The 13,540-nt window shown below is 40.0% G+C and overlaps 1 protein-coding gene across 1 annotated transcript; it reads right to left on the bottom strand.

The window, feature by feature from the left end:
- Window positions 1–3,896: 3,896 nt before the first annotated feature.
- Window positions 3,897–4,835, bottom strand: LOC109556974 (olfactory receptor 6N1). The gene has a single exon (XM_019958334.2). The coding sequence runs from the start codon at window positions 4,833–4,835 to the stop codon at window positions 3,897–3,899; it is 939 nt and encodes a 312-aa protein (XP_019813893.2).
- Window positions 4,836–13,540: the final 8,705 nt, after the last annotated feature.

Genomic DNA, 13,540 nt, shown 5'->3' with positions numbered 1-13,540 from the left:
AATCAGTTTAGCCAGTGATATTCCTAAATTCAATACTTATTTTTTCTTTAAAAATAAACTTTTTATTATTCATTTTGCTATGCTACATCCCATCCCATATATCTTATACCTTTGGACTAATCAACTTCCATACAGGGTAAAGTAAAAAAGGTCCAAGAGATAACATTTATTGTTGATAATGTTATCTCCTTTCAATAATCTCTTCCCAATCCTTCCATCCCATCCACTTAAAATCACTATGTTCAGAGAAATTAATCAGTAAAATATCTATATTTTGAAATAGAATTTGTTTATAAGACTTTGTTTTCATATGCAGAGTCCCTGATTCTGACTTGCTCTATAGTTTTGGCAGGTGTTTTATCTCAGTCTAAATTTCCAATTCTATAAAATAGAAATAATTATTCCAATTACTTCTTTCATAAATATGTCTAATTGTGATTTATCCTTCAGTTTTCATCTTAAATGTAACTAATTTGAGTAGAGATTGCATGTGTTTATGCTAAGTCACTTTAGTCATGTCCAACTCTTTGAGACCTATGAACTGTAGCCTGCCAGGCTTCTCTGTAGATGGGATTCTCTAGGCAAGTGTACTGGAGAGGGTTGCCATGCCCTCTTCCAGGGGATCTTCCAAACCCAGGAATCAAACCCATGTCTCTTATATCTCCTGTATTGACAGGCAGGTTCTTTACCAGTAGCATCACCTGGGAAGAGAGTGCATGAATATTTAATAACTAATTGCCACAACTTAAATCAATTAATTGTAACTAATTACAAATTGAGCACAAATTTAATGTCTAGAATCTTCAACTCTTTGAAAACATCTCTAAGAACAAGAACTTAAAGAAAAACAGGGTAATATCTATTTTGTATGTCATCATTTTATGTAAAGTTTAGCACAGCATTTGATATACAGTTCAGTTCAGTTCAGTTCAGTCGCTCAGTCATGTCCAACTCTTTGCGACTCCATGAATCACAGCACGCCAGGCCTCCCTGTCCATCACCAACTCCCGGAGTTCACCCAGACTCACATCCATCGAGTCAGTGATGCCATCCAGCCATCTTATCTTCTGTGGTCCCCTTCTCCTCCTGCCCCCAATCCCTCTCAGCATCAGAGTCTTTTCCAATGAGTTAACTCTTCACATGAGGTGACCAAAGTACTGGAGTTTCAGCTTCAGCATCATTCCTTCCAAAGAAATCCCAGGGCTGATCTCCTTCAGAATGGACTGGTTGGATCTCCTTGCAGTCCAAGGGACTCTCAAGAGTCTTCTCCAACACCACAGTTCAAAAGCATCAATTCTTCGACGCTCAGCTTTCTTCACAGTCCAACTCTCACATCCATACATGACTACTGGAAAAACCATAGCCTTGACTAGACGGATCTTTGTTGGCAAAGTAATGTCTCTGCTTTTGAATATGCTATCTAGGTTGGTCATAACTTTCCTTCCAAGGAGTAAGCGTCTTTTAATTTCATGGCTGCAGTCACCATCTGCAGTGATTTTGGAGCCCTCAAAAATAAAGTCTGACACTGTTTCCACTGTTTCCCCATCTATTTCCCATGAAGTGATGGGACCGGTTGCCATGATCTTTGTTTTCTGAATGTTGAGCTTTAAGCCAACTTTTTCACTCTCCACTTTCACTTTCATCAAGAGGATTTGTAGTTCCTCTTCACTTTCTTCCATAAGGGTGGTGTCATCTGCATATCTGAGGTTATTGATATTTCTCCTGGCAATCTTGTTTCCAGCTTGTGCTTCTTCCAGCCCAGCGTTTCTCATGATGTACTCTGCATAGAAGTTAAATAAGCAGGGTGACAGAATACAGCCTTGACGTACTCCTTTTCCTATTTGGAACCAGTCTGTTGTTCCATGTACACTAATAGCTAAATAAATATATGCTGAGTTGACAGATGGAAGATTGCAGAAATACAGATACTTTGGGCTCTTTATTTTGTCGATCTATGTAATTCTGCACAGAATTAAAGATTTTCTTACAGTCAACATTTGATAATCTACCAACAGTAGATAGCCAATGTATAAATAATCCCTAACACCAAATAATAATTAAAGACTTGAATTTCTCAGATGCTAAACCACAGGATTATTTTTCATACATTAAGGGAAGTAATTAGCTTGAAATGAAATAAAGTAGTGCAACATAAAAAGTGATCCTATTTCCTGCCACAGACTCTTTCATTTTCACTCTTTTTACTGGGACAGTTAGAATGGCTGTGATCCGAAAGTCTACAAGCAATAAATGCTAGAGAGGTTGTGGAGAAAAGGGAACCCTCTTACACTGTTGGTGGGAATGCAAACTAGTACAGCCACTATGGAGAACAGTGTGGTAATTCCTGAAAAAACTGGAAATAGAACTGCCTTATGACCCAGTAGTCCCACTGCTGGGCATACACACCAAGGAAACCAGAATTAAAAGAGACACATGTACCCCACTGTTCATTGCAGCACTGTTTATAATAGCCAGGACATGGAAGCAACCTAGATGTCCAACAGCAGATGAATGGATAAGAAAGCTGTGGTACATACACACAATGGAATATTACTCAGCCATTAAAAAGAATACATTTGAATCAGTTCTAATGAGGTGGATGAAACTGGAGCCTATGATACAGAGTGAAGTAAGCCAGAAAGAAAAACACCAATACAGTATACTAATAATATATATGGAATTTAGAAAGATGGTAATGATAACCCTGTATGCGAGACAGCAAAAGAGACACAGATGTATAGAACAGTCTTTTGGACTCTGTGGGAGAGGGAGAGGGTGGGATGATTTGGGAGAATGGCATTGAAACATGTATAATATCATGTAAGAAACTAATCACCAGTCCAGGCTGGATGCAGGATACAGGATGCTTGGGGCTGGTGCACTGGGATGACCCAGAGGGATGGTACGGGAAGGGAGGTGGGAGGGGGGTTCAGGATGGGGAACACATGTACACCCATGGCAGATTCATGTTGATGTATGGCAAAACCAATACAATATTATAATTAGCCTACAATTAAAATAAATAAATTTAAATTAAAAAAAAAAAAGACCACTGAGATAAACACATCTCACAAATTCTCCTTCTGGCTAGTTTACCCCTTTTTTCCTTTTAAGAAAAATATCTGGGAAATATTTTTGTTTAATTATGTTTTCCTGGATGTTGTTCTAACAGAGTAAAGATGAGAGGTCTGGGCAGAGTTAAATAAAATAAATGTAACTCTTTTTTTTTTTTTTTTTATCAGTTTATGCCAGGCATTTTGTACTGTGGTTTACAGACCTTATCAGTAATCCTCAAAACAACCTTCAAAAATAACAAATGATGAAATTGACTCATCAATTAAGAAAGTTTGAGTTATAGAAATTATGTATTTAATAACTGATTAAATGAACTAGAATTTAAACCTAGATATATGTGATGTTGAAAGAAAGCTTCTCTCTACTACATCAGTATTTTGCATTTTAATACATAGATGTTCCGTATACATAAAATGATTGTAAACGATACATGAAATACCTTTTTTTCCCTAAGATGTATTTAGGAAATTTTATTATTGATCATATGACTAAATCTATTTACATTAAATCAAGTAAATCTGAAAGGCTTATGTAAAAGGCATACATAGATTTGACCAACATCCAAAGTATGGTGTACAAACATCCAGGATTTGAAAATCACAGCAATGTATCATATTGCTAGAGAGGATTGCCAGTCTCTGATCCCAAGTCACATGTGGTTGCAGTGGACATTGCAATAGCTGTACTATCACTGAAAACTAGGCAGCATTTGCCCCAGTTCAGTAGAAAATCCCTGAACACTTTGTATTTCATCTATGACTACTGAGGACCCCCAAGGTCACCATATCCTCAGCTTCACACTTGGCCTGCTTCCTGCACCTTCACTCCAGTATCCCCATCCTCTTTAACTGCCTTCTCACAGCCTCCTTGATCTCCTTGTTGCGCAAGCTATAGATAAAGGGGTTGAGGAAGGGTGTGAGCACCGAGTAGACCACAGCCAGGGCCCGGTCATAGTCCAGGGAGTAGCTCTTCTTCAGCCGCACATACATGAAGAGGATGCTCCCATAGAAGATGAGGACCACAGTGAGGTGAGAGGCACATGTGGAGAAGGCCTTCTTCTTGCCTGCAGCTGAAGGAATTCTGAGCACTGTGCAGGTGATCTGCACATAGGAGCTGAGGATTAACAGAAAGGTGGCCAGGATCTTGCAAGAATTGATAACAAAGTCCACTAGGACGTTGATCGATGTGTCAGTACAAGCCAAGCTCAGAACAGGAGGGAAATCACAAAAGATGTGCTGAATACGATTGGGACCACAAAAAGGGAGGTGGGAGACCAAGGAAATTTCAGCCACTGGCCCAGCCAAGCCTCCCAACCAACAGCCGACAGCAATCTTGACACAGAGTGCTGGGGTCATGCGAGTAGGGTAGTGGAGGGGTTGACAGATGGCTAAGTATCTGTCATAAGCCATAGCTGTGAGAAGATAGCATTCAGTAGCCCCAAGAGAGTGGAAGAAGTAGATTTGCAGGAGGCATCCAGAGAAAGAAATGGTCTTCGTCTCACTGAGCAAGTTCGACAGCATCTTGGGGGTGGTGGCAGCTGTGTAGCCAAGCTCCAGTAAGGAGAGGATGCTGACAAGGAGGTACATGGGTGTATGGAGCCGGAAGTCCAGGCAGACCACCAAGAATATCAGCAGGTTTCCCAGGACAGTAGTGAGGTAGATTAGGAGTAACAAGAGGAAGAGAAAAGCCTGAACACCATGAAGATGGGGAAAGCCCAAGATGATGAACTCTGTTACCTGGCTCCAATTCCCGGGCTTCATTGCTCTCCATTCATATCCCTGGAATGTCAAGTATGGAAGGATGAGAAACAATGTTGAGCCAAAGAATATCTAAGAAAAAGGAAACCCTCAAAGTCCAATTTGTCCTTCCCCTGCATCTCCAGAATAAGCGATCTTAGTACATGCTCTATGAGGCCAGAGTTTCTATCCCTCCGCCGAACAGTTGTCAATAGCCTCCTTCAGAGTGTCCGCTTTTATAACTAGACTTAAATTGTCTTCTCTAATTATACAACCCGTTTTTGGCCACTGTAATCCATTCTATAACCAATTTATCTTTCTCAATGAAATTTATCAGTTCAGTTCAGTTCAGTTGCTCAATCATGTCCGACTCTGCAACCCCATGAACTGCAGCATGCCAAGCCTCCCTGTCCATCACCAGCTCCTGGAGTCCACCCAAACCCACGTCCATCGAGTTGGTGATGCTATCCAACCATCTCATCCTCTGTCGTCCCCTTCTCCTCCTGCCTTCTATCTTTCCCAGCAGCACAGTCTTTTCAAATGAGTCAGCTCTTTGCATCAGGTGGCCAAAGTATTGGAGTTTCAGCTTCAACATCAGTCCTTCCAATGAACACCCAGGACTGATCTCCTTTAGAATGGACTGGTTGGCTCTCCTTGGCAGTCCAAGGGACTCTCAAGAATCTTCTCCAATACCACAGTCCAAAAGCATCAATTCTTTGGCACTCAGCTTTCTTTATAGTCCAACTCTCACATCCATATATGACCACTGGAAAAACCATAACCTTGATGGACCTTTGTTGGCAAAGTAATGTCTCCGCTTTTTAATATGCTGTCTAGGTTGGTCATAAGGGTTTTAAAATTTTAAATATTCCTCAACCAGATTCATATCATAATTTATACATATTCCTTGTGTGAGGTATAAATGATCATTTATACTAATAAAATATTGGTAGTTCACTCCACTAAGATTACATCGTTTGGACCATACATTTTTATTTCCAATTTTAAATAATTTTCTTCTTCAATTTTCTGGACATCAAAGAATCAATGCTTTCACCCCCAGCTCCATTCCATTTTCTTATGAAAACACAGGTCTAACAGCTTCTTTCAAGCAGGTAGATCAGAGTTTCACCTCTTTTGGACATTGGTGAGAATCCTAGCCAAGGAAAAGGGGAGATTAAGGAGGGCCTAGAGGAGTTTCTCACGTGGAAGGTCAGAAAGGGCAGTGGTGAGGAGATACCCCTCATCCAAGGTAAGGAGCAGTGGTTGTGCTTTGCTGGAGAAGCCATAAAGAGATACCCCACGCCCAAGGTAAGAGAAACCCAAGTAAGATGGTAGGTATTGCAAAAGGGCATAAGAAGGCAGACACACTGAAACCATACTAACAGAAAACTGGTCAATCTAATCACCCCAGGACCACAGCCTTGTCTAACTCAATGAAACTAAGCCATGCCTGTGGGGTAACCCAAGATGGGTGGGTCATGGTGGAGAGATCTGACAGAATGTGGTCCACTGGAGAAGGGAATGGCAAACCACTTCAGTATTCTTGCCTTGAGAACCCCATGAACAGTATGAAAAGGCAAAATGATAGGATACTGAAAGAGGAACTCCCCAGGTCAGTAGGGCCCAATATGCTACTGGAGATCAGTGGAGAAATAACTCCAGAAAGAATGAAGGGATGGAGCCAAAGCAAAAACAATACCCAGCTGCGGATGTGACTGGTGATAGAAGCAAGGTCCGATGCTGTAAAGAGCAATATTGCATAGGAACCTGGAATGTCAGGTCCATGAATCAAGGCAAACTAGAAGTGGTCAAACAAGAGATGGAAAGAGTGAATGTAGACATTCTAGGAATCAGCGAACTAAAATGGACTGGAATGGGTGAATTTAACTCAGATGACCATTATATCTACTACTGCGGGCAGGAATCCCTCAGAGGAAATGGAGTAGCCATCACGGTCAACAAAAGAGTTTGAAATGCAGTACTTGGATGCAATCTCAAAAACGACAGAATGATCTCTGTTCGTTTCCAAGGCAAACCATTCAGTATCACAGTAATCCAAGTCTATGCCCTAACCAGTAATGCTGAAGAAGCTGAAGTTGAATGGTTCTACGAAGACCTACAAGACCTTTTAGAACTAACACCCAAAAAAGATGTTCTTTTCATTACAGGGGACTGGAATGCAAAAGTAGGAAGTCAAGAAACTTCTGGAGTAACAGGCAAATTTGGCCTTGGAATATGGAATGAAGCAGGGCAAGGACTAATAGAGTTTTGCCAAGAAAATGCACTGGTCATAGCAAACACCCTCTTACAACAATACAAGAGAAGACTCTACACATGGACATCTCCAGATGGTCAACACTGAAATCAGATTGATTATATTCTTTGCAGCCAAAGATGGAGAAGCTCTATACAGTCAGCAAAAACAAGACCAGGAGCTGACTGTGGCTCAGATCATGAACTCCTTATTGCCAAATTCAGACTTAAATTGAAGAAAGTAGGGAAAACCACTAGACCATTCAGGTATGACCTAAATCAAATCCCTTATGATTATACAGTGGAAGTGAGAAATAGATTTAAGGGCCTAGATCTGATAGATAGAGTGCCTGATGAACTATGGACTGAGGTTCGTGACATTGTACAGGAGACAGGGATCAAGACCATTCCCATGGGAAAGAAATGCAAAAAACCAAAATGGCCATCTGGGGAGGCCTTACAAATAGCTGTGAAAGGAAGAGAAGCAAAAAGCAAAGGAGAAAAGGAAAGATATAAACATCTGAATGAGGAGTTCCAAAGAATAGCAAGAAGAGATTAGAAAGACTTCCTCAGCGATCAATGCAAAGAAATAGAGGAAAACAACAGAATGGGAAAGACTAGAGATCTCTTCAAGAAAATTAGAGCTACCAAGGGGACATTTCATGCAATGATGGGCTCGAAAAAGGACAGAAATGGTATGGACCTAACAGAAGCAGAAGATATTAAGAAGAGGTGGCAAGAGTACACGGAAGAACTGTACAAAAAAGATCTTCATGACCAAGATGATCACGATGGTGTGATCACTGACCTAGAGCCAGACATCCTGGAATGTGAAGTCAAGTGGGCCTTAGAAAGCATCACTACAAACAAAGCTAGTGGAGGTGATGGAATTCCAGTTGAGCTATTTCAAATCCTGAAAGATGATGCTGTAGAAGTGCTGCACTCAATATGCCAGCAAATTTGGAAAACTCAGCAGTGGCCACAGGACTGGAAAAGGTCAGTTTTCATTCCGATCCCAAAGAAAGGCAATGCCAAAGAATGCTCAAACTACCACACAATTGCACTCATCTCACACGCTAGTAAAGTAATGCTCAAAATCCTCCAAGCCAGGCTTCAGCAATATGTGAACCGTGAACTTCCAGAGGTTCAAGCTGGTTTTAGAAAAGGCAGAGGAACCAGAGATCAAATTGCCAATATCTGCTGGATCATGGAAAAAGCAAGAGAGTTCCAGAAAAGCATCTATTTCTGCTTTATTGACCATGCCAAAGCCTTTGACTGTGTGGATCACAATAAACTGTGGAAAATTCTGAAAGAGATGGGAATACCAGACCACTGACCTGCCTCTTGAGAAACCTATATGCAGGTCAGGAAGCAACACTTAGAACTGGACATGGAACAACAGACTGGTTCCAAATAGGAAAAGGAGTACATCAAGGCTGTATATTATCACCCTGCTTATTTAACTTATATGCAGAGTACATCATGAGGAATGCTGGGCTGGAAGAAACACAAGCTGGAATCAAGATTGCCGGGAGAAATATCAGTAACCTCAGATATGTAGATGACACCACCCTTATGGCAGAAAGTGAAGAGGAACTAAAAAGCCTTTTGATGAAAGTGAAAGTGGAGAGTGAAAAAGTTGGCTTAAAGCTCAACATTCAGAAAACAAAGATCATGGCAACCGGTCCCATCACTTCATGGGAAATAGATGGGGAAACAGTGGAAACAGTGTCAGACTTTATTTTGGGGGGCTCCAAAATCACTGCAGATGGTGACTGCAGCCATGAAATTAAAAGATGCTTACTCCTTGGAAGGAAAGTTATGACCAACCTAGATAGCATATTCAAAAGCAGAGACATTACTTTGCCAACAAAGGTCTGTCTAGTCAAGGCTATGGTTTTTCCTGAGGTCATGTATGGATGTGAGAGTTTGACTGTGAAGAAGGCTGAGGGCCAAAGAATTGATGCTTTTGAACTGTGGTTTTGGAGAAGACTCTTGAGAGTCCCTTGGACTGCAAGGAGATCCAACCAGTCCATTCTGAAGGAGATCAGCCCTGGGATTTCTTTGGAGGGAATGATGCTGAAGCTGAAACTCCAGTAGTTTGGCCACCTCATATGAAGAGTTGACTCATTGGAAAAGACTCTGATGCTGGGAGGGATTGGGGGCAGGAGGAGAAGGGGATGACAGAGGATGAGATGGCTGGATGGCATCACTGACTTGATGGACGTGAGTCTCAGTGAACTCTGGGAGTTGGTGATGGACAGGGAGGCCTGGCGTGCTGTGTTTCATGGGGTCGCAAAGAGTTGGACATGACTGAGCAACTGAACTGAACTGAACTGAAGTAAATAAAAGAGCCACCAAAAACTGGAAGGCAAAGCTGTCTCTGCATTTCTACTCTATGCTGTGGCCACTTTATCAGTTCCTCTTACCATTTTCTCCCTCCACCAACTTCAAATGCACTTTTCTGATTTGTTGCTTCACAGATGGTAAATATTTGTATTTCACTGTGTTGAGGTCAATGTAGCAAAAGTTAATTGAACATTTTCTGTTTGTAAGCATTATATTAATACCTAGAACAGTGACTAAATCAATAAAGAAAATATGGCATCTGAAGTTGAGAAACTAATATCCTAATAGAGAAAATGGCGAGCCAACTAATTACTTTACAACTGTTTATTAGAACATCGTGGAAATATGCTACTATTCTCACTTGTTAAGGAACAAAAAACGAGAAAGAAAACAAAACAGAAAAACAGGAGAAGTGAATCTCTTGATTCAATTACCCCACAGCCACTGCTCCATTTCCTTCTCTGTCACTGTAATAAACTCTTCCCATGTATAAGCTGCCTATATTTACTGCCTCTAATTCCTCTCTTACTATTCTATTGCTGTACACTTGATTAACAAGGCTGTGTTAGAGTCAGCTGTACAACAAAGTGACTCAGTTTACATACACATGTATCTCTTCATTTCCAAATTATTTTCCCATTTAGATCATTGCATAATATCGAACAGAGTTCCCTGTGCTCCACAGTAAGTCCTTGTTTGTTATCCATTTTAAAAACAGCATTGTGTACATGTCAATCCCTAACTATTCCTCTGGGGCTTCCTCACTGAATTTCTTCTCTAAGTCTGTGAGTCTGTTTCTGTTTTGTAAATAAGTTTATTTGTATTGCTTTTTTTATCTTCCACATATGTGGTAAGATACAATATTTCTCTTTCTCTGACTTACTTCACTCTTAAACTCATTCTAATTAAACCTTCACCACATCCTCTGCAGCAAAGCCTCCATCCTATAGCCACTAATTAGCTAAGATTTGATACATCCAATTGTCATCTCTTATTCCTTTGCTTCCTTAGACTCTCAGCCATTTTTCATGGAGGTGATCTATCCTGCCTCTTGACACACTCTCATCACTTGGTCCTCAGGATGCTATACTTTAGGTTTCTTTCTACCTTAGTGGGAGTTTTCTCTTTGCCCTACCTTTTTAATGCCATAGTTTGCAGAGGTCAGCATTAATTCTTCTTTTCTCATTTCTTTGTAAACTCACTGCTTTGTTAATGTCATCCAGTGCTATGGCTTAACTCCACCCCCCATCCCTCATATATGTGTTGATTTCTTTTTTTTTTTTTTTATGTTTTTTTTTTTTTTATGATTTCTAAATGAATATCCCAACCAACATTTCTCTCCCTTATATTTCTCTCCCTTATTAACTGCCTATGTACATCTCCTATTAATCATTTAGTAGCCATCTCCAAATGAATTCCTATGGGCACTGCCCATAGTCTTCCCCATTTCAAATGACTACAATTGCAATCTCTCAGCTAATGGGCCAAAATTCTCACAGTCATCATTGTTTCCACCTTTCTCTCATACATCCAGGATCTATTTCTCACTTGAATTAAGATACTGTCATCATGCACCTCTGTTACTGTAATTGTCTCCTAACAGCTATTCTTATTTGCATTTGTTCATCAATACCCTCATGCTGATGCAGCAACATGAATTATCCTTTTAAATTATTAAATCAGGTCTTTCTTTTCCTCTCTTCTGTGGCTTGGTATTTTACTGTCTTTGCTGTAGATGTTTCCTTTTCCTAAATTTTTTTTCACCAAATATCCACTTGAATGTCTTTTTCATTTATTACAAGTTTTTGGCCAAATCTAACTCTCTCAGTCAGTTCTACCTGAACCACCCTAAATAAAACTGCAATCTCCCTCCTTCCTTACATCCATATCCTGTACTGAAATCACCTTCCCCTACTTTACTTTTAATTTTTTTCAATTGTATTTATCATCTTTAACATATTATAAAGTATACTTATTTATTATCCCAATTATTTATTGTTTCTCTCCTTTGTGAGAATATAAACTCTGTGAGATCAAGGGATTTTGTTGTTTAGTTCAGTGATATACTTCAAGTATTCAGAGTTATGTCTCAAACATGATGACAATTCAGTAAATACTTGTTAAATGAAAAAGCAAATGTATAAAGATAAATGCTTATTTGCACATACAGTAAGAGCTGGAAGAGCAATAAATGACCTATGCTGGAAAAGGAGTTCAGGAAAACCTCATAGAAGGCACAATTTCATTTGAAATGAAAAACTGCCAGAATTTTCTAGATGGAAAAATTAAAGTATTCTAGGAACAAAGGAATACTTGTATAAAGGCAAAGTGTTATGAAAGGTCTCCTCTTTCTGCCCTCCAAGCTTCTTATCACATCTTCCCTCTCCAGACCCCTCTTATCCCATCCAAGCTAATATTATTTACTCTGCTTTGTTCTTAGGGTTTTCTTCTAAATCCAAGTAGCATGGCCACCTCTTATATCAAAACCTTTTTCATTCCAAGGATTAATGTGAATGTTTCTCCACTAAGATACAAGAGGATTACTTCTAGATAGAACTCTTCTATGGGTGACTCTGATTCAGCAGAATCATTTTACTATCAAGAGATTTCCTTTTTGTTTAGTTTTTTTTTTTAACTTTGAATTCATGTCTGTCCACTGCCCAATTCTGCCTTCTTTCTCTTTCAAATCTTGGATGTGACATATCACCTCTAAAAAATTATCCCCACATTTTTATCCAACTCAGATCCTTTCTTTCCTTGATGTTTTACATTTCATCCCTTTAAATTTAAATATAAAACACCATTCCCAGAACTGCTCCTCTCCATATCTGGCCTCCCAATTACACTCACACATATGTTGTGTAGAGACCTTAACTAAACTTTCAGATATTCATGGCTGCAGCCTCAAGACTGAATGTTAGAAGCCAATATCTTGCCCTTTCTTTTGTCAGAAGGTAAAGTTTCTACTTGACTCCAAAGAGTCACAGTATTCTCAAACTACTTTGCTCCATTTCTTAATGATGACCTGCTGTCATTAGCTCCTTGGATACTCTGCCTGGGAAATCAAAGTCACCATGACTAGGTCAAGCATATTTCCCACTGAAAACTACCACCTCTGTACTCATTCAATTCCTCAGTTCACAATTACAGAGATTTTGACCAATTCCCTCATACCCACTTAATATGGCAAAAAATACTGATGTTTTTCCCCTTGAACAGTTGTTTTATTTCATTTTCTTGTATATTTTTAAATGTTGCTATAATTCAGTTTCTGCACCAAGAGATTTTGAGTCAGTGATGAAAAAAGCATTAGGAAATATCACTCCCTCTGCTGCTACTGCTGCTAAGTCGCTTCAGTCGTGTCCAACTCTGTGCGACTCCATAGACAGCAGCCCACCAGGCTCCCCCATCCCTGGGATTCTCCAGGCAAGAACACTGGAGTGGGTTGCCATTGCCTTCTCCAAAGCATGAAAGTGAAAAGTGAAAGTGAGGTCTCTCAGTCATGTCCGACTCTCAGCCACTCCATGGACTGCAGCCTACCAGGCTCCTCTGTCCATGGGATTTTCCAGGCAAGAGTACTGGAGTGGGGTGCCATTGCCTTCTCTGATCACTCCCTCTAGTGACCTCCACAATTTTGAATTTCATTGTATGACTAAGAATATTTTAAGTGTGTCAAAGTTTCTATCAACTGATAAAAATGAAAGATCTTTTAATATCTGTAAAAAGAAGGAATGATGAAATAAAGAATAAAAAGAAACAGTCTGAACCAAACTTTATACTGTCTGTATGGTTTTCATTTTTATTCAAAGCAGTGAAAACTCAGACCTTCTCAGCCATGTAGGAACCCATCCTCTTGGCATCCCCCCACAAATGGGCACTAAACTTCTGCTTAGACTGACAGTGCCAGAAGGTCCTTGCACCATATGACAGTTCTTTCCCATTGTTGTTTATGGTTCATAAACATAAAGCCGCTTCCTTCCCTGGAGGACGGAAAGGGCAACCCACACCAATATTCTTGCCTGGAGAATCCCATGGACAAAGGAACCTGGCAGGCTATATATAGTCCCTGGGGTCACAAAGAATCAGACACAACTGAGTAACTAACACTCCTATGGACCTGAAAT

The sequence above is a fragment of the Bos indicus genome, chromosome 3 (genome assembly GCF_029378745.1).
Source record: "Bos indicus isolate NIAB-ARS_2022 breed Sahiwal x Tharparkar chromosome 3, NIAB-ARS_B.indTharparkar_mat_pri_1.0, whole genome shotgun sequence".
NCBI classification, from domain to species: Eukaryota; Metazoa; Chordata; class Mammalia; order Artiodactyla; family Bovidae; genus Bos; species Bos indicus.
This window is presented reverse-complemented; position numbering and strand designations above follow the sequence as displayed.

Bases quoted from the DNA above. Each gene is read 5' to 3' on its own strand.
- LOC109556974 (XM_019958334.2), bottom strand. From the start codon at position 4,835: ATGAAGCCCGGGAATTGGAGCCAGGTAACAGAGTTCATCATCTTGGGC.